The 22,320-nt window shown below is 47.4% G+C and overlaps 1 protein-coding gene across 2 annotated transcripts in view; it reads left to right on the top strand.

Annotated features, from left to right (window-relative positions):
• Positions 1-22,320, top strand: part of SRGAP2 (SLIT-ROBO Rho GTPase activating protein 2) — a 539,260-nt gene that overhangs the window by 507,476 nt on the left and 9,464 nt on the right. For both annotated transcript variants that reach the window (XM_086923416.1, XM_086923417.1), the window contains 4 exons: positions 9,478-9,557; positions 11,606-11,786; positions 12,644-12,793; positions 13,426-13,762. In XM_086923416.1, coding sequence (XP_086779542.1) covers positions 9,478-9,557; positions 11,606-11,786; positions 12,644-12,793; positions 13,426-13,762 — 748 coding nt within the window. The remainder of the gene's footprint in view (positions 1-9,477; positions 9,558-11,605; positions 11,787-12,643; positions 12,794-13,425; positions 13,763-22,320) is intronic.

Below are 22,320 nucleotides of genomic sequence, written 5' to 3'. Positions count from 1 at the left end.
GTCCCGTGACACGTCCCCCGCCCCCAGCAGGGAGGCACAGAGATGCCCTCCCATGAGTGGGAAAGAAGAAGGAAGACGACGCAGAGAGATACTGATCCCCCCCATGAGAGAGGCACAGAAAAGGTGAGTGGATGAATGATGGGTGAATGGATGGATGGAAGGCTGAAGGATGGATGGATGTGTGAAAAGGTGGGTGGATGAATGAAAGGGTGGATGGATGTATGGAAGGGTGGATGGATGGAAGAATGAAAGGGTGGACAGATGAAGGATGGATGGGTGGATGAAAGGGTGGATGGATGTGTGAAAAGGTGGGGGGGATGAATGATGGGTAGATGGATGGATGAAAGGGTGGGTGGGTGGGTGGGTGGATGGATGAAAGGGTGGATAGGTGAAGGATGGATGGATGGGAGGATGAAAGGGTGGGTGGATGAAGGATGGGAAGATGAAAGGGTGGATGGATGTATGAATGGATAAAAGGTTGCATGGATGGATGATGGATGGATGTGTGAAAAGGTGGGTGGATGAATGATGGGTGGATGGAAGGAAGGGTGGATGGCTAAACGATGGATGTATGATGGAAGGATGAAAGGGTGGATGGATGTATGGATGGAAGGATGAAAGGGCGGATGGATGGATGTTTGAAAGTGTGGGTGGATGAATGATGGAGGGATGTGATGAGGTCTAACAGGCGCATTTATGGTTGTCAAAAGTTGATGATGAGGAGTACCAGTTTCTAGAAACTTTTGTCGGAAGGGGGTCCTTACGCCTTAAAAGGTTTTACAAGGGGGTCTCGGCATCAAAAAGTTTGAAGACCTCTGATCTAGTGCTATATAAAACTTTAAAAATAAAATTAAAAAAATTAATCTGTGTGTGTGCGTACCTTGGCCTGTGTGTGCATGCCTGGGCGTGTATGCGCATCTGTGTCTGTGTGCATGCCTGGGCGTGTGTGTGTATCTATGTGTGCATGCTTGTGTATGTTTGCCTGTGTATGTGAAAGCATCTGTGTGTGTGTGTGTGTGTGTGTGTGTGTGCGTGCATATGTGTTCCTTTACTTTTCACTTTCGTGACCACCAATTGCCCCCGCCACCCCCGAAGTTTCTCCGCTTTCTTCTGCCGCCTGTGTGTTAATCTCCCCTCCGACGGTAAACACCGCCCCCCCCCCCCCCCCCCCCCATTAGTTTATCTGTGGCCTCATAGGAGCCCCTGTAAAATTTGAGAGCTAGAGGCCTTTTCCACTCGATGCGTCTGTATTTTGTTTACCATCTCTCCAGCACCCATTTTGTTCCACAGCAAATCCGAAGCCTTTTAAGTTGTTCTCCACATATTCATCTGCGAAACGGCCATCGTGTCAGAAAGCTATAAACGGGTGAGCATAATAGCATTGTAGTATGCAGTTAAATACGCAGCACAAGTGCTGAATCGGGAATTCTTTTTAAAAGCGTTTGCGCTTTATGTGGAGTATATTCAATGCACTCGACTTGCTAATTCAACAACAAATCAATGCAGTCCACAGGAAGTGGGGTCAGCTTTCATGCTGACTGCAGGCATTTTTTTATGTTCATTGGCACACCTGTGCCTTATTGAAAAATAAATGCTTCACAAAGTGCTATCATTCTGCGTGCAAGTGGAATAGAGATGCTAAGACCTAGGAAATGGGACTTCTGAAAAACGGTTGCTTGTACCACTCAGCGAAATAAGTGCAAAGTTGTGCGTTAACATGCTGTGAATAATAACCAATACAAAGGAGGGCAACTTTCGAGAAAGAAACCAGGTGAGATTATAGCAAAAAAATACATTCTGTTCATGGGTTCTTGTTTCCTCAAAGAAAGTCATATATCTGCACCTACAGGCCGACAGCCTCGAATGGGAGCATATTTACGACTTTCAGGACTTCACAATATTTTCCAGAAGCACCCAAGAAACCTCCAACAGTCCCAAATGTAATGCACTCCTAGAAACTGCCTACCATTTTTTTTTCGTAGGGTCGGCATCCTTATTTATTTTAATTTTATTTAGAGTGTTTCAGAAAGCGTGCACATGACTCAAGGGTATCAGTGCGCTGTACAAAGGTTGAATCCTTACATTATTTATAGGGTTTAAACCACCAGTTTATGCCAAACCAACCTTCCTCCTTTTTAGGTCTCGTCCTAGCTATTGCGTAAGAAATCGCTATACGAGACTATAGTAAAGGGGCATTTCAAAGTGCTCCCAAAAAGCGAATTGCATGGTGAGAACGCTCCCAACCACGCGCATCGTGCCTCCATACAATCCGTTTTTTTTTTTTGGGAAGCGCTTCAGCCCACTGGCGCATGAACGTCACCGGCCACATCCCATACCATTTGTTGTCTGAGCCTCGGCATCAGACTTCAAAGGGTCCGCTCCGTTCCCCCTCCCCCCGCCCCCCTCCCTCCCCCCCCCCCCCTCCCCACCACGCAATGCCGAGAGCTTGTTCTGAATAGAGTCGAGATGCCCACTTGACCGGATCGGTGCATAATAAAACTACAACAATAAACACCGCCTTCTGTTTTTCTACACTCTTCTAAAAAAAAAAGACCCTTTCCTAGTGTGCCATCCTCACATTCATACCCCACCACCAAACAACAAAAATCCGCTTTGCTGCACCCAGAACATTAGAGCTGGGACAATAACGCCCTATGCACGGCTTGCAACACGCTCTCATTAAGCTGGACAGGACGCTTTGCAATCAAACTTTTTTAGATGAATATTTATTTTATTCATAAAGTACCCTGAGCAAAGTTTTATTTGCTATCTATCACTCTATTACTGCATTTGCAGTTTTTATCTCTCCTCCTCTGCGAGCTTTCCAATCGTTCCTGCCCCCCTCCCCAATTTAATTTTTTCCTGTCTCTTCATTGCTTGCCCGTCCCCCAAACCCCGTGCCTTGCTACGGTTTTCAGACTACCGATTCTGCTGTGAAACCACTGTTTTGCCCTGCCTGTGTTTATGCTGCATGAGTTGTTTCTAACCCTGCATCAAACTTAATTGCTGGGGTTATATACAAGGGTATGGTCGCTGCTTAGGGGCTAAATGTCTGCGGCCGACTCACCATGATTAAAAAAAGAAATATTCTTTAAAAGGGAAATCGTGCTGACTTATTTAAGCATTGGAACAAAAAGTGCTTAATGTTTATATTAAAAATCTCTCGACTGGTTCCTTCAGTAATTTTCTGAAGAAACTCAATCAAACATTTATTAACATACCATTCACGCAACGCGAGCAGCCACGAGAGCAGCACAGGACACTTCCCTCAGAACTCCTCTTTCTGTAAATAAAGTTCCAATATGAGCTTATAAGGCTATTGTTGAAGAAATGGGGCTTACACATAGTACTTGAAATGATACTCCACGTAGAGGCACATCTAATAATCTCTGCACCTACATCTAGGCTATCATTAATTTTTTTGGGCTGTAGGGAGATTCAGAATAGGCACAACTTCTCTAGTTACTTGTCTTGCCGTCTGCTCCCCTGATTGCCCTCGTTTTCTTGCCTTCTGCTTCCCTGATTGTACTCGTTTTTTCTTGCCTTCCGCTCCCCCACTCCATCCATCCAACCATCTCCCCCACTCCACCCATCCTTCCCCCGACTCCATCCATCCCATCCACCCCCCCACTCCATCCATCCCCCCACTCCATCCATCCCCCACTCCATCCATCCCCCCACTCCATCCATCCCCCCACTCCATCCATCCCCCCACTCCATCCATCCCCCCACTCCATCCAGCCCCCCACTCCATCCAGCCCCCCACTCCATCCAGCCCCCCACTCCATCCAGCCCCCCACTCCATCCAGCCCCCACTCCATCCAGCCCCCACTCCATCCATCCCCCCACTCTATCCATCCATCCCCCCACTCCATCCATCCATCCCCCCACTCCATCCATCCCCCCACTCCATCCATCCATCCCACTCCATACATCCACCCCACTCCATACATCCACCCCCCACTCCATACATCCACCCCCCACACATCCACCCCCCACTCCATCCATTCCCCCACTCCATCCATCCATCCCCCCACTCTATCCATCCATCCCCCCCACTCCATCCATCCCCCATCCGTCCATCCCCCCACTCCATCCAGCCATCCCCCCACTCCATCCAGTCATCCCCCCACTCCATCCAGCCATCCCCCCACTCCATCCAGCCATCCCCCCACTCCATCCAGCCATCCCCCCACTCCATCCATCCACCCCCCCACTCCATCCATCCACCCCACTCCATCCATCCATCCATCCCCCCACTCCATCCATCCATCCCCCCACTCCATCCATCCATCCCCCCACTCCATCCATCCATCCATCCCACTCCATACATCCACCCCCACTCCATACATCCACCCCCACTCCATCCATCAATCCCCCCACTCCATCCATCCATCCACCCCACTCCATCCATCATCCATCCCCCATCCATCCCCCACTCCATCCATCCACCCCCACTCCATCCATCCATCCATCCCCCCACTCCATCCATCCATCCCCCCACGCCATCCATCCCCCCACTCCATCCATCCCCTCACTCCATCCATCCCCTCACTCCATCCATCCCCTCACTCCATCCATCCCCTCACTCCATCCATCACCCCACTCCATCCATCAATCCCCCCACTCCATACATCCATCCCCCACTCCATCCATCCATCCCCCCACTCCATCCATCCATCCACCCCACCTCTCCATCCATCCATCCACCCCACTCCATCCATCCCCCACTCAATCCATCCACCCCCACTCCATCCATCCACCCCCACTCCATCCATCCACCCCCACTCCATCCATCCCACTCCATCCATCCATCCCACTCCATCCATCCATCCCACTCCATCCATCCATCCCACTCCATCCATCCATCCCACTCCATCCATCCATCCCACTCCATCCATCAATTCATCCCCCACTCCATCCACCCCACTCCATCCACCCCACTCCATCCACCCATCCCACTCCACCCATCCCACTCCACCCATCCCACTCTATCCATCCATCCATCTCCATCCATCTCCATCCATCTCCATCCATCCATCCATCCCACTCCATCCATCCCACTATCCATTCATCCCACTCCATCCATCCCACCATCCATCCCACCATCCATCCATCCCACTCCATCCATCCATCCCACTCCATCCATCCATCCCACTCCATCCATCCATCCCACTCCATCCATCCATCCCACTCCATCCATCCATCCCACTCCATCCATCCCACCCACTCCATCCATCCATCCCCCCCACTCCATCCATCCATCCCCCACTCCATCCATCCATCCCCCACTCCATCCATCCATCCCCCACTCCATCCATCCATCCCCCACTCCATCCATCCCCCCCACTCTATCCATCCATCCCCCCCACTCTATCCATCCATCCCCCCACTCCATCCATCCCCCATCCGTCCAGCCATCCCCCCACTCCATCCTGCCATCCCCCCACTCCATCCAGCCATCCCCCCACTCCATCCAGCCATCCCCCCACTCCATCCATCCATCCCCCCACTCCATCCATCCCCCCACTCCATCCATCCATCCCCCCACTCCATCCATCCATCCCCCCACTCCATCCATCCATCCATCCCACTCCATACATCCACCCCCACTCCATACATCCACCCCCACTCCATCCATCAATCCCCCCACTCCATCCATCCATCCACCCCACTCTATCCATCATCCATCCCCCATCCATCCCCCATCCATCCCCCACTCCATCCATCCACCCCCACTCCATCCATCCATCCATCCCCCCACTCCATCCATCCATCCATCCCCTCACGCCATCCATCCCCTCACTCCATCCATCCCCTCACTCCATCCATCCCCTCACTCCATCCATCACCCCACTCCATCCATCAATCCCCCCACTCCATACATCCATCCCCCCACTCCATCCATCCATCCCCCCACTCCATCCATCCATCCACCCCACCACTCCATCCCACCATCCATCCATCCCACTCCATCCATCCATCCCACTCCATCCATCCATCCCACTCCATCCATCCATCCCACTCCATCCATCCCACCCACTCCATCCATCCATCCCCCCCACTCCATCCATCCCCCACTCCATCCATCCATCCCCCACTCCATCCATCCATCCCCCACTCCATCCATCCATCCCCCCCACTCCATCCATCCATTCCCCCAACTCCATCCATCCATTCCCCCAACTCCATCCATCCATTCCCCCAACTCCATCCATCCATTCCCCCAACTCCATCCATCCATTCCCCCAACTCCATCCATCCATCCCCGCACTCCATCCATCCATCCATTCCCCCGACTCCATCCATCCCTCCCCGCCCCACACTCCATCCCTCCCCCGCCCCACACTCCATCCCTCCCCCGCCCCACACTCCATCCCTCCCCCGCCCCACACTCCATCCCTCCCCCGCCCCTCACTCCATCCCTCCCCCGCCACACACTCCATCCCTCCCCCGCCACACACTCCATCGCTCGCCCACACTCCACTTGCCCGCCCCACACTCCATCCCTTGCCCGCCCCACACTCCATCCCTCGCCCTGCCTCTATCTCTCACCTTGCCTCTATCTATCTTTCGCCCTCCCTCTATCTATCAATTGCCCCACTATCCATCGCATCACCACAGCATAACTCCGGGGCACCACAACATCACTATGCGCTACCACTGTATCACTGAACACCACAGCATCACTCGTCGCCTCCACAACATCACTCAGCGCCACCACAGCATCAATCTGTGCAACCATTCAACAACTGATTCAAATATGTTCTCTCAATGTTTCAAACTTTATTACAAATGTCACAAAAAAAGTTAATATTTTACTTCTGTTCTTGTATTTTCATCACAATAAAATACACGAAACATAATCTTCCAAAAAGTTATTTGCAAACGTTTAAGCTATTGCCATTATAAATTACAATAACTTTTATTTAAGTATTAAATTTTGAAAAAAAGACAACCCATTGTTATTTTTAATATTAATACATCTAAGTCATGTAAATACAACACATATTGCATTACAAATGCTATAGGTGTCACGTTTGCAAAAGTTAACACTATTGGCATTGTAAATGACAGTTATTAATTTAGCTATTTTCAAAACAAAAACATAAATAAAAAAGTTGTCATTTACAATACTAATACCTCTAACTTTACTAATGCGAGCCCTATTGCATTGCAAATGCTTGTTATAGTCTGTAAGCACTATTTTCTTTAATGAGTTTCTTCTACTGCAAGCACAATATGCTTTCCTGCAGCATTCACTATCGGAGCAGCCGGGACAATAGCGCCGCTTCTTTGAATAGGCCTCGCATTCACAAGTTTTTGAGCTATTGGCATTGTAAATGTAAATGACCATGTCTTTTATTTATGTGTTAATTAACAAAACAAATAAATACAAGGCATTGTCGTTTACAATGCTAATATCTTAAACTCGCAAATGCGAGACCTATTGCATTGCAAATGATTGTTATTACTTCTTGTTGCGAGGGTATCTGTCCAAATGCGTGCCCTTGTAAAGTAGAAACTCAGGCAGACATTCTTTCTTGTCCCTTCAGTAGCAAATATGTTTCAGGCTGGATCTGACCTCCACGGGCCTAAAAGGGGCCCTGCCATGGAGTGTGAAGGCAACATCTGGAACCGATTCACCTCGTGTCAAGGCTGTTAAAAGTGCGACTGGCTGGGAGTGGGGAGCCCCCCCCCCCCCCCCCCCCCCCCCCCCCCGGAGGCCTCTTATAGCAGGCTGCAAAAAAAATCCATCATTGATTCCTGTAGTGTGCTTTGGGAAAAATGTCTTTATCTTGCCTATGCCCAGGACAACCGCAGTTATGCGGCCTCGGTTACTAAACACGTGGAGACGCTAGTCCGTGTTTCAGCGCAGTGGTTGATTGGTCATCTTAATTGCTTATTGCTGAATTACCGATGTTAAAACTGGTACTAATAAGGAGAACGCTATGGCCAGATGATATTACCATGTTAAAAATAATGACAAAATAGTGAAGTCATTTTATTCAAAAATGGGATGCGTTATGCCTTTTAATGCCACATAATTTAGTCAACCCTGTCACATAATTTGGTCCTTCCTTGCCTCATAATTCTAGTGGCCCTGCCTATGTCTAAACTCCTTAATTTGACAACAATGGGAGTCTTAAAAACCCAAATGAACTCCAGTTTTCTGCATATGGATCTGCGTGTACTCGTGTATTTGCCTTCACAATGTTCTCCACGAGTTGTAGTAGTTAAGGTGACAGGAATTTAAATTCCCTCCAAGCATATTTAATTGGGGTGAGGAGGGCTGTTCTCTCCTCTAGGTTGAGCTCGACCTCCAAGAAATCCATCTCTGAACCTGGTGGTCTCCATTTCAGTATCTATGACTAGAGCTACAGATGGAAACCGCAAAGATTGAAGCTGGCTCTTCCTAGCTGTCCCGATGTGCCCGGCCATGTAAATGTAAATGTAAATGTAGTTGTACTTGTAAAGCACACGGCTGCCTCAGCAACGGGGCGTCCCGGCGCTGCACTCATACCGCTGTGGAACCCTTCCTGGCTTTCCTGTGAGATATCCACTCCTGGGCACCCCCAAGGTGAAGCCAGGCATCCAAGCGCTACTGGGACCGTTGCGGAGATTAAGCAAGAATTATCAGGTCCGGGGAAATTGAGTCCAAGAGCCGCCGAATTGAACCCTGGTCCCGGGCCAGACCTCTGCATCAGGGTCTGCCGCTCTAACCATTGAGCCACACTTCTCCATGCACTGTGGTTGTTTTTCTGACACTGAGTATGCTTGACACTAGAGTGGAGGAGCTTAACGTTATTCCCTACAGCTCTAGCAGGGCAGCTTGTCCCTACTGTTGGTGAGGATAACACTCAGCCGAAGGCCTCAATTGATCTCTGGGGCCCCCTGGTCTGCAACTGATTACTAAATCATTAAACTATGCAGGAGGCCTCCTCAGATTTATTTCCATACGAACCCACCCCCTCAGGCTTGCAAGAAAGCATGTCATGCTTGCTAAGTAAGCCTTCTTTTTCCACGCTAGTAGGTGCTCTGAGGTCATCCTCGTGCAGCGAGATTTACTAGCAGGTATTCAATCTACAACCCCTACGTCAGAAATACGTGCAACTCATACCTGTAACTAGAAGACAAATGTCTGCATGGAGTTCACCCTTTCTGTGACTTGCCTTATACACCCCAAGAAGTGTGCATGATTAAGACTCCAATGCCTTCACTTCAACCAGAGAATTTCCGATGCACAGTGTGCCCTTTTCTGATCACTTGCCTGAAATGTGTGAAGGTTCGAGCAGTGGTATGTTGGATGAGGCACTTTGGTGCTGATCACACAGAACTGATTTGAAAGATGTTCTTGCGTTGTCCTGTCCAGCCTGACTGTGGATGTATGTGTCGCTGTCGTAGACGGAACATTTTGCATGAGCACTTTGTGAAGGCTGTTGTGGCATAAATCCTCTTTTTTTTTTTCCCCTGCAGTGAAAGTTCTCAGGGCGAGCCAACTTCTGTCGACGACTCAGTGCACGATATTATCGCAGAACATCATGCCAGCGAGGATGGTGGGTATCCGTGTGTCCTGATCTACAAGGCTTCCTCCATAGTCCTTTCTACCTCTGTGGAAAAGGGGTGTATCAGGGAGAGTGGCAGTATCTGTGGGCGAGGACATGGGATCATTCTTCTGTGATGGACAGGTCACATCAACTGATGAACATTCTGTCCTGTCTATTATGACCAGAGGCCTCATGGCATTTAGGAACATCAGATGCTAGCCCGACAGGCCACTGTTTACGAAAGTTTGGTGGGTCTGGGGACATGTAGATAGGAATACTCGAGGCCAATATATTCCTGTTCTCGAGCTTCAATATGAGTCTGAAAGTTAGTTTTTAGACGCTGCGAGTACTTGCACTTTTGTCTGAAGGGTGTCTCATTCCTTATTTACTGTCCTGGGTTTGGTTGTTTACAAAAACATATTGAATGTCACGCCTGTTGTGAGTTGCGGTGGGGGCAACTCTTAGCAGCAAACCTCCTTCCATTGCTGTTAAGCTCTATAACTTGGTCATAATATGCCGGGTAAGTCATACCAGCAACCATGCAAGGTCAGTTTTCACATGCCAGTTACTTGGGAGTGTGCATGTTAGGTGCTACTGTCAACAATGGGGAAAAATACACCATACACTTTCTGTACTGTTTGCCCCACTTTCTCGTGTAGTTTATACCCTGTCTTTGATGCAGTGTTTGAGTTAGTATCTCTGGGGGCTGTAAAATACTGACACGAGAAAGTTTTCCTAAAGCGCTGCTATACCAAAAAGCATACACGTTTTTAACATAATAGGTATTACAGTATAAAACACGAAAACAAAATATAGTTAATGAAGAGTAAAACTGCGAAAAACAAAATTGTTAATAATACAATAACTGTTCCGTTTTTGCTGATGAGCTCATATAGAGGTCCAAGAGGCCATAGGTTTGTTTGGGTGGCTCTGGTAAAATATGGAAGTTTCGTTTTTTTGTTTTAAAAGGTAGCTGTTACATTTGACCATAATTAAGTAGCTAAATGAAACCAGAGTATTTTCTTATCGACACCAAAACTGGTGTAAATGTTCTTTTGAGTGTTGTTCATGTTATCTTGTTTGGATTAGAAGGCTACCCACCCGTCTGTAGGTAGTGGGCAGTCTCTCGAGCATAGCATAGTCGACCGCTTGTTGACAATTCATGCATGTCTAGGCATCAATTAGAATGCACTTCTTTTTTTATTATATCGCATGGATCTAACCACTAGGGAAATGGAGTGCCTTACAAAGAACAGACCAGGCTACTTAAGAACAGAATAACAAAGGCATACATCATCAGCGCTACACTAATATCATAGTAAAGGAGAACTGGTACTAGGTGGGAGCTGGACAACAAATGATCTGGGCAGTGGTGCTAGTCCCAGGAGCATCCATCGTGTGGGCAAGGCTAGGAGGATGGGGAGGCAGGTCTTTACTGTGCTAAGGGGATTTGGAATACATGATTTTTTTTTCTGAGGGATAGGAGATTTTAGTGGATTTTATATTTTTTTTCGTCTCTGGTTCATGAGATGCTGTTTTTTGTGCTTTCTAGGAGTAGGCACTGCAGTTATAATGTTTGTTCAGTTGAGTCTTCTTTTCTGTTAGCATCATTCTCGTACTGGTCTTTAGTATCGGGAAGTGGGACTGGGACTGCAGAGGCATGGAGTATTGTTTTCTTTTTGTGTTTGTTGGGGAACTGTGAGCTGTGATGCTGCTTAGAGCACAGTCTTTGAATGCTATTGCGGCACTGTGCAAAGGCTTGGCATCTTATATTGGCTCCATTTTAGTGGGTAAAGTGGGCATTCTACACTTGAGATCCCGATGCTGGCCTTGTTGTAGAGCATTGTAAGCTATGCCTCATGTCTCTTATGGGCTATGTGAGAAACACCCTCTGCTTATTTCTCCAACCGCTAACTTTGAAGTGCTTTGCAGTGTCCATAAGCAAGGCAGTGATCTGATATCTTACTCTGAACACCCAGCATCTTTGTGTTCAGGACCAAATTGTCTTTTGCAAATTAAAGTATTACTGAATATTGCCTTCTTGTTCTGCTTGTTAGAATGCGAGCCCATCGAAGCCATTGCAAAGTTCGACTACACAGGGCGAACTTCACGCGAGCTGTCCTTCAAAAAGGGGGCATCCCTTCTACTTTGCCATAGAGCGTCTACAGACTGGTGGGATGGACGTCACAACGGGATTGATGGGCTCATCCCCCACCAGTATGTTGTTGCTCAGGATGGGTAAGTTGGTTCTTATTTTTATCTGTTATACTAAACCTGGTTACTCTCCTATGACAGGTGGGTTGGTTTGAAGTAAGAGGTGGAAAAATGGATAGTCAATTGATAGAGGAAAGAAGTAAGCAAAGGGAATTCAGTTGAAAGAGTAGGTAGCAGGAAGTGATGATAAAATAGTGACATTGAGTAGACAATAAAGAATTGGTACCCCAAATTGTTGAACTGCGGTTGAATAGTTAGCTGGAGGGAGAGCCATTACAGGATATATTTGTGCCTTTCATTTTTTTGAAGAAGAACGTGATATAGGACAATCTTGCAAGCACGAAATTGAATAAGAGGTCTTATCGAAGGCAGCCTTGAGGAAGGCTGTAAAACAGTAGAGGCATCATAACACTAGTAGAAAAAAAGAATAGAAACCTCAATGCAAGAATTATGAAAGGATAGCTCTGTAGACCGCAATCGAAAAGTTATGGAAACACTTAACTATAACTCTGGAGTAGAGATTTATAAAAGAATAGGATGAGGCACAAATTCAAGCATTAGGAGAGAAGAGGGGCGTAGACATTAATCAAAAGGGTTATTGAAGAATAACCTCAACCAAATGGATCTAGGGCAACATGACTAGAACACTTGATTAGAGGGTTATGCAAGACAAGAGACCTCAATTGAAACGTTGTGACACAATAGGAAGACAAAAATCTGGAAGAGCAGGGCTGTAGACATGAATGGAAAGGTTATGAAAGATCACTCATGAAGAACTCAGTCAAAAGTTAATAAAATAATTGATATCTGAATCACAGGCAGGATTGAATAGATTATATTTCATCTGAGACTTAATTTTTCTCATCTGCCCCTTAATGTAGTGAGGATGCACTTTTGGAGAGATCGAGCCCCAGAACTGAGCTGGAAGTTGCTCCTGAGCCACCGCCTGAGGAGAAGGTGACTGCAAGAGCCACCATTGCATGTCCCAGCGGAGGTCATGTTGCAGATATCTACCTAGCCAACATCAACAAGTAAGAAAAACCTCTTGTGGCTAAACTCACTACTGTACTTTGACTTACACAAGGCTGCTATTGCCCATCGTTTCCTCTTAAGTGAGAGAAAATGGACCCGCTGCTGTTCAGGTGCTATTGCTAGCGCACACATTCGCTTAGGTTATTGAAGTTCTCTTTCTTGGAGAAAAAAAATCGCAAACTGGTAGATAGTTTTTTAATATGTTCTTATTGTAAAAGACTGTTTTTAAAAATGTTGTAAATGTGATACAAACAAATAAGCTTTTATGGAAGTAGATGTGGGTCAGTTATGTACAATGTATTGCCAAAGATACATACATTATTTTCGCCCATAAAACTTGAATATTTTAAATATCCGTTTATGAGGTCTGACCTCTATTTCCATTATCCGTGGGAATCCTGTTTCTTTGAATGAAACTAATAAAAAAAAAAATGACTCTCTCTCTCTTTTTGATTTTGGGCTCCCAAGTTCATGTTTCAGTAGGTTAGAACTGTGAACGTAACTACACAATATAGAGGAAAGGCCCTTTGTTCATCTGTAGCATTACAAACTCCATCAGTGTTTCCCTTGTTAGCTTTCATTTTGTACATTTGAGCACTAATGCTGTGATTTCTTTACTTGTACCTTAAAGGCAGAGGAAAAGGCCGGAGTCTGGTAGCATTCGGAGAGCCTTCCGACAGAGTGATAGTCATGCTGGAACTCAGGGCGTAGCCTGCTCCTCCGAGCCTTCATCCCCAGGAGCTGTGACTAGTTCCAGGCCATCATCTCAGCCAATCCTGAGCCAAAGCCTCTTGAAGGAGGCACCAGATAAATGCTCCATCAGCGGCCATGGAAGCATGAACTCCATCACTCGGCACTCGTCTATGAAGAGCAGAATAGACAGTCCACAGGCACGGAAGACCTCTGCTGCTGGGCGCTCCAAGAGCTTTAATAACCACCGGCCATTGGATGCAGAGTATATCGTTCAGGTATTTGTGACTCCCACAGAAATCATTTGCCATTATCTCAAGTTTCCTTGCACTGGTGAACACTTACAAGCTGTGCGCAAGGGCTTCAGAGCACTTAACTTCAAATTGGTAATGCACAGATATTGGTTTTAGGGAATTCTGTGCATTGCCTCTTTCTAGCTGTCAATGTAAAAAGGATATTAGTGGAAATTCTGCAGAAATGTGATCTGGCACTTTTGGAGGCTGTGCAATAGGGTGCGACTTGGAGTAAGGATTATAAAGGCCATGCCATATGTACGCTTCCCAGAACTGAAAAATGAATGTTGCATGAAAAATAGATTGGGGTTTGAAGATATGTGGTTCTGACACAACAAAGGCATCTCCTTGTGGCTTGGAATTCTGTCTTGTTATGGAAGGGCCCATGTGAGATGGTCATTTCTGAAGGTCGGCAGAGAATGGCATCCACAAGTGGAGGGCTGATAAGAACACACTTTGGCAACAGGGTCACCCTGTTAAACTGCCAAGGCGTTCACAGGGTAGTTGTAGAATGGCCTTTCTTCAAAAACCAAGGCCCACTCACCAGGCTGCATGTAGGATACTACCTACAGCACGAGGAGACCCCCAACCCTGGCATTAAATGAATACAACTCTTTGGGCTTGGTGTTTCTAAGATGGGGATACTCGGGTGTCATGATGTTGATTGATAAAAGTATCTAGAGCAAAGTGTATCCCGGACCTTGATTTTTTTTTTTTTTTTTTTTTTTTTTTAGAATAAGAATCTACATAAGTATTCCTATTCGGGTTCAAGTGATGAACTTTTTGTCTTGTATTAACTTTTCAATAAGGTATGATGCCCAGTACTCCATTTTCAAACCAACGATATCAATAAGCACTCTTGTCCCAGGAGTTTGCCCGATTTGATCTTTATCTTTTTTCTTTTGGATTTTATATAACATTTTCAAATATACATGGGTATTTACATACTGCAATGTGCCAATACAAAATAATTAGTGTATAACCATGTTTAGGACAACGTGTGACACTGTAACTTACACATATAATATCTATGGTCCTTGGGAGGTCGGAGCCTTTGTTGTTAACCTAGTTAAGACCGCCCGTCTGAAACCGCAAGCAAGGAATGGGAGAAAGAAGATAGGCGCCAAGACCGGTTGTACTTAGGATTAACTCCAAGTCACAGAAGTTGCAAGAAAAGGCGCACAGCCTACAGCGCCGGTCATGGAAGTCAGCATTCCATGCAAAGAAAAGAACACACCTTAAGGATCCTAACCCTACATAAGCAGGAATACATGTCCCACAAGAATGTTTGCCCTGAAGTAGACCTTCCACACAACTACAACCCAGGTCTACCCCAGAAGGTCGAAACGCGTCTGTGTATCCTAAAAAGAGGCCAAGAGCTAGCACGCACAGCTAATATTGGTGCACAGGAGACACCACAAGGAAAGTGCAACATAGGAAGCTTAGCTAGCTTAACAACAAAAGCTCTGACCTCCCAAGGGACATAGAATAGTATCAATATGTAAAAAAGAGAGGACCTAAGGGAATTAGGTCCCAACAACAAACATTAGAAGGACACAAGTCACACCAATAGAAGACTGGTCACACATAGAATTCATCCTCAAAAGCCTTGAGGTGTAAAGATCCTGTAAATATATGTTGTATATATGAACTGTAGAACTATGTCAGCCTGTGTAAAGATATTATATGTGTAAGTTACAGTGTCACACATTGTCTTAAACGTTGTTATACACTAATTATTTTGTAGTGGCACTGTGCAGTATGTAAATGTCCCGTGTATATGTGAAAATGTGATATAAAATCCCAAAGAAAAAAGATAAAGATCAAACCAGGCAAACTCCTGACACAAGCGTGATTATTGAAATAGTTGGTTTGAAAATTGAGTACGGGCCTCATACCTTATTGAAAAGTTAGTACAAGACAAAAAGTTCCTCACTTGAACCTGAATAGGAATACTTATGAAGATTCTTATTCTAAAACAAAATTCAAATTCATGTTCTTTGCAGATTTGTAACCCCTGCTAATAAAACCAGATCTGCTAACACTGCCCTGCATTCCCTACACCATTATACAGTTCCTTAACGCTAGTCAGCGATACTAGCTATATTTTTATGCAGATCTTCCTGCACCCCTCCTTGTACCTACACCCTTCTACATCTCTAGAGAGATCGGTTAGTGCCGTCCTGCAGCTATGTTCACTCATTATACAGTCCCTTATGCCTATGAGTCCTCCATGCAGCACTCCATATCTAAGTACAGCTCCTTCACTCAGCCTGCTTTCAGTTATACAGCACTAACGAGCCCTTCTTGTGCTGTCCTGAAGCCACAAACAGCCCTTTCAGTTCCCACTTTCTGATCCTAGTCTCATCTTACACACTGACTGCCAGCAGACAGCAATGGGTAAATCTGCTTGGAAAGGCTGCTCATCTTTCAGCTGCTGAGTGTCTTTGATCCTGGCTACCTTTGTGCCAGATTCAGACCTGGACAGACACAGGCATATTGTTCTCCCAACAGGATTTAGTAGTGATGCATTATTTAGCACAGTCTGTTTGAGCTTATAGTGGTTATAGTGTTTCTGCTAAAAGTTGCCTGAGCCAGCTCCATCCTCTGGGACCAGTGAAGGAGGCTTGAGCAGTGTACTGTTACAGTCTTCTCCCCCTTTCCTCCCAGACTCACTCGCCGGCAAGCTTCAGGCAATAGTCACTGAAACCGAGCCTTGGAGAAAATAAAGGTCACAAGAACAGCATTTAATCTGAAAAGTTGTGTAATTAGGATAGAGTGTAGAGTTCTATGCATTCTGTACTGAACTTAAGTACTAACTTGAACACAGCTTCTCCTCTTTGTCTTTAGTAGCAGTATTCAACCACAGCTCCGCTTATGCACCTCAACGTAGACACTCAGTACCACCTGCTTGCTGAGTGCAGTGGCCCACGTACATCCATGTCAGTGATTCTGGACTTCACATGCAGGAGCCGCTGCTTTCACTGGACTGGGATCCTGTCGGGCAGGCATTGGGTCTCAGTGTTGCCAGTGGTTCTTCTCTCATTCCAGGGACTAATTTTGCTGCTTGCGGTGCTGTGCTGTGCTCCTTGGCTGCTGTAATGAGAGATTGGTTCAAGTTTTAAAATGTCTAGGAGTTAGGGTTGAAATACAAAAATGTAATGGTACCCATTAGGATGTAATGCTAGGGGCGTTTGTTGTTGAGTGGTGCACCATTAACTTCTCAGCAGGCTTAGACTTCTGGTTGTAAGCACTGACAAAAACCCCACTTAGAGCTGCAACTAGGAAAGTCAAAGTGTGAAGCAAGGTCGTTTTTTCTCCTTATCTTGTAATATCTTATATTAAGAGTCATAGTTGAACTAGATCAGCGGTCATGACGTCTTAAGAAATTGGGGACTGCAAGTAATGCTGCAGCCAGACTGGTGCTAGATATCCCCCGCCGCAGCCATATCACCAAACACCTCCAAAACTCCACTGGCTCCCAGTCAACAAAAGAATCACTTTCAAGCTCCTCACACATGCCTACAAAGTCCTCCATAATGCAGGAACAGCTTACCTGAACCACCGCTTCTCATTCCACATACCCACCAGACACCTCTGCTCCGCCCAGTTGGCTCTTGCCACCATCCCTCAGATCCACAAGACTAGAACCGGAGGAAGATCCTTCTCCTACCTCACTGCCAAGACCTGGAACACCCTGCCCCTCCACCTCAGACATTCTCCGTCGCTGAACCAATTCAGGAAGGATCTCGAGACCTTGGCTCTTTGACTGAACCTCAGCACTCAGACTCTCTCACGAAGAACCCCGAAGACACCAGACTCGGCTTCCAAGTGGGAATGAAAGATGTTGTAGCCTGGATGAGCGACAGCTGCCTAAAGCTGAACTCTGAGAAGACATAGGTCCTCGTCCTTGAACCCTCCCACACTGTGTGTGACAGCTCCTGGTGGCCCCCTGCATTCGGAAACCCACCCACCCTGACGGACCATGCCTGGAACCTCGGCATCATTCTAGACTCCTCCTTCACCCTGACCCACCAGATCAGCGCTGTCACCTCCACCTGCTTCAACATCCTCCACAAGACCTTCAAGTGGATCACCCCCGAAAGCAGAAAGATTGTCACCAATGCACTCCTAACCAGCAGACAGGACTACGGTAACACACTCCACACCGGAATAAGCAAGACCCTGCTACACAAACTCCAAACCATCCAGAACACCACAGCCAGACTCGTCCTCGGAACCCCATGACACAAGCACATGACCTACCACCTATGAGACCTCCACTGGCTCCCCGTCGAGAAGAGAGTAGCCTTCAAGCTACATACCCATGCCTATAAATCCCTCCAAATACTTCAACAAAAGAATCTCCTTCCACGTACCCAAAAGGAACCTCCGCTCCGCCGACCTGATTTAGATCTGCATCCACCCCCCGCCCCCAACCCACGCCTTGAAACCCTCACGGGTGAGTCGCACGCTTTATAAACCCTTGCTTGATTGATTGATTTATTGATTGAAGGACTAATGGAGAAACTTGAAAGTCTGATATTGCACAGTCATTAAAATGTCAAGGAGCAAAGGAACAGGTGATGGGGAGCCATTAGTCTGTCAGGAACCAGGGATATTGTAAGCAACACCAGACAACCCTCACAGGCTACCAAGAGTTGCCAGCCCCGGGATACTGTCGCCCTGGAACAGCAGCTGGTGGTGAAGGTTGAGTGTGTAGCAGAGGCTAGAGAGCTCCTCTGAGGGGAGCACAATGTTCCTGACTGTGGTGCTGGGGGAGAACGAGCCTGCTAAGGACTGCTCACCTTCACTTGTGTTGTGTAGTATTTGAAGTTGTCCCCTGTGCCCTGGCACATCTACTTCGACTGTCGCAGGTTTCCTGCTCAGGCAATGTCCCTAGTCGCTGGCTGGAACAGGAAGCAACCTGGGATTTTGGCCCGCTCCTCATATTAGAGATGCTTCTGCCTCTCAAGGCAGCCCTTCACCTGTCAATCAGAGGTTCAACGTATCTGGGTGCCAGCACACATACTTTGCAGGGCAAGATGAGATTGCAAAAGTGTGTTCAGTACTGGGCGGAAAACCACCTTTACAATTAGGTTTTTACCACGTGTATGCCTTTACAACGCATGCCTTTACCACGCATTTCAGTTAGGTTTGTGGGTGGGGCATTTTTGTAATATATTTATTATATACTTGTATATAATGCATGGTAATGGCATGCGTTGTAAAAGCATGAGCATTCCACAAAAATGTCCAGTAAAATGTGCCCTGTAAAGGCATGCAAAATATTTCCATGTGTTGTTGCGTCATACAACCTACTGAGCTAGTGATCCATTTGGCAGTGTTGTGAGCTGGACACAGTACCCAGCCCCAGACCGAGACTACCGGGTATGAAAGTTCTGACAGCAGCATTTTAGGAAATGTAGAGCAGGATTTGCAAACATTTCCCCAGACTGGCACATCAGAGTGCCTTTTTTTTTTCGCACTCCCTAAAAATGAGGGTCTCAAACATTGAAAGAATCCATGTTGGTCGCACATGTAGCAGGGTTTAGGGAACTATTATTGCTACCCACCTTATAGTCACTCATTAACTTAGTTATCTTCCAAGGAAGATGAAAAGCACAGAGAGAGAGGGTGCTTCTGGGCCAGGGCAAGTCTTAGAATTGGCATCTTGATTTTCTTTCACTCATAAAGCACCATGTAAACTTGAAACATCTTCGAAGTAGGAGACCTCTTAAACGGGAATAGGTAAAAAGGCATGGTACAGTACAGTACCTGCGACTGAGTTCACAAACCTTATAGACCCAAAAACATTTATACTAAAGTCCCTCCAATGCCATCTGCTGTGTCCCGCAAAACACACAAGATGATGGACAGAATGTTGCACAATCTGGGTTTAATCCATCCTAGGAAGCTTGTTTCCGGTCCAGGGAAGGCATGGCTGGGCAGTTCGGGCTGGACTGTTCCCATGAGGCACAGGGTCAGACTGATTTGCATATAGCCATGTCTGAAATGGGGTGGCAGATTGGGCTAAAGAACGGTGATGGATTAAACCCAGATGTGTTGACTGGGTGTGAGTTTTTGATTGGTTCAGATGCTCCGTCCATCACCACCCCCTTTTGTACCGATCTGCTGTGTCCCAGCCACTCAAGTGGTGGTGCAAAGACCTCTATTGAAACCAGGAATGGTGCCTGGATTTATGATGCACTAAACTAACTGGTAGTGGGGCCAAATGTGTTGCTTTTGGGCACAAACTGGTGCCCTGGTTGATGGCACCCTAGGCAGGTGCATACCGACCCTGAACCGCGACTGCACCACATCCTGCTGTTTGAACACTAAGACACACATACAGGCATCGTTTCCTCCTATCATGAGTCCTTATTATTCCAGTATAAGCTCTGCCAGGGCACCTCCGTTCTGAACTCATCGCCTGCGCTTTCCAGAACTTGGGCGCAGCTCTGTACATGCACATTAAGCCCATCCTTTCGTTCCATTACATCGAGGGTCACATACACAGATCTATACAGCAACTTAGTACTATACTGTTTTCTTGAGAACAGGGCGATGTGAAATTGTGGAACTGATATTTCTCAGTTGCTCCTGTCCATCTAACTTTGGACCAAGATGGCCGCCTGGTAGGAGCTCCTCGAAGGAGCTCCCCGTGCTTGGGATCCCTTAAGTGGGTATATCCCTGTTAGCAGCAGCCACCGACCTCCCCAGGAACAGGAATCTTGTTCTGGACACCGCCGCGACCCGCCAGCTTCACAACGTCCGTGGAGGAACGTGCTGTGATAGCGAAACAACAACAAGGCGGAGTGAGGCTCGGGTCGGTCGCAAGAGACACCCGATTTCCTCCACAGCCGGGGACAGAACAGAACGCACACCGGAGTGTCCCCTCCCTACTCCGAACGGAAGGCAGACACGGAGATCGGGAGCCAGGGAGACACCTCAGCGGACACCCCAGGACCGAAGAGGGCTGAGGCAACAACAACAACCTCGGAACATCCCCCTGTCTGCTGCTGAGGACGCCGCTCGGTGCACTTGCACCGTCATCGACAGGAGATCACCGAGAGCAGCGAGGAGCCAGCCGACAACGGAGCCCCCCCACCCCCTTTGCAACACCGCCGCAGCAGAGGAATCACAGCGGGGCAGAGGGCACCAGGAACAAAGCGGAGCATCGGACCCCACGACACAGCCAGGAACAGAACGCACACCGGAGTGTCTCCTCCCACCCCCGAACTGAAGCGGTGATCGGGAACCAGGGATACACCTCAGCGGACACCCCAGGACCGAAGGGGGCTGAGGCAACAACAACAACAACATCGGATCAAGACAACGGAGCCCCCCCACCCCTTGCACCACCGCCACAGTAGAGGAATGAGAGCGGGGCAGCGGACACCAGGGCGAAGGCTGGAGAAGCACCGGACACGGTCGATGGTCGGGCCTGACGGCAGAAAAGGCAGCACCGGGTCACGGCGACCCCCCCCCCCCCCCCCCCCCCCCGCACACCGCAGCAGAGGAGCACGAGCGGTCGGGAGAGCAGGGAGGGACGTTGACCACAGGTGATGGCTCACACGACGGGGGTCACTAGATCACGAAGCGGAGCCGTGAGAGCTAACACAGCTCACAATCACAAGGAGCAAATTAGGACCAGTTGGGGCGGCGGAACACCGAAGTCTGCCCCCCGTGACATCGGTATACGGCTGGGATGCATTGTTTAACCAGTCACTTACACCCACGAAGGGGAAGGAAGTCAACTATGGATTTCTGTAATGCTTCTATTTAACTCTGCTGGTAAGAGGGACTGAATCACAAAACTCAGGTATTTACTTTTCCCTCCCACCGACTCTCTTTTTGAAAATGCCTAACTCACTGAAAAACTCTATCCCTTTGTACAAAATGGCGGGGGCCATAAAACTGTAACAATAAATCCCCCCATACCTTCTATCTTCCACGCGCCCCTGCAGCTCAACTCCCCCACATAGAGATAAGACTCCCAGCCAGACTTGAGCTCTGGTTGCTTGAACAGGAAGTGGAATCTCTTCCCCGGTGCTCAGAGCAATAGCAGCAAAAAGAGGACTATTCTCTCTTACTCCCAACCTGCTTAGCAACAAACAAAGGACTACTTGCCTGATCTGAACTATTTGGCGGCCATCTTAGTCTAGTCTCCAGCCTCTATGGGACTATAGTATTGTAGACTAGTATAACAGAATGCCGGCCTATGTCTATATATTATTATACTCACTATAGTTTTATTACTTGTTTAGACCTGATTACTACCTCATATATGAAAGAATGCCTACCTATTACTATATTGTGCAATATTGCCCTTTTAGCCTTATCTGAATGTATGTACTACACAGATTGCTACCTCATACAGGAAAGTGTGTTTGCCATCACTGCATTAGTACGCTCTAGCTCTACTCTAAACATCTGTATTACTCAGATTACTACCTTACATAGGCAAGAGAGTTTACACATCATTGCAGTACTACACCTATATCGGTATTTTGAACACCTGTACGCACAGACTATTACCT

This window comes from Lissotriton vulgaris, chromosome 5, assembly GCF_964263255.1.
Source record: "Lissotriton vulgaris chromosome 5, aLisVul1.2, whole genome shotgun sequence".
NCBI classification, from domain to species: domain Eukaryota; kingdom Metazoa; phylum Chordata; class Amphibia; order Caudata; family Salamandridae; genus Lissotriton; species Lissotriton vulgaris.
This window is presented reverse-complemented; position numbering and strand designations above follow the sequence as displayed.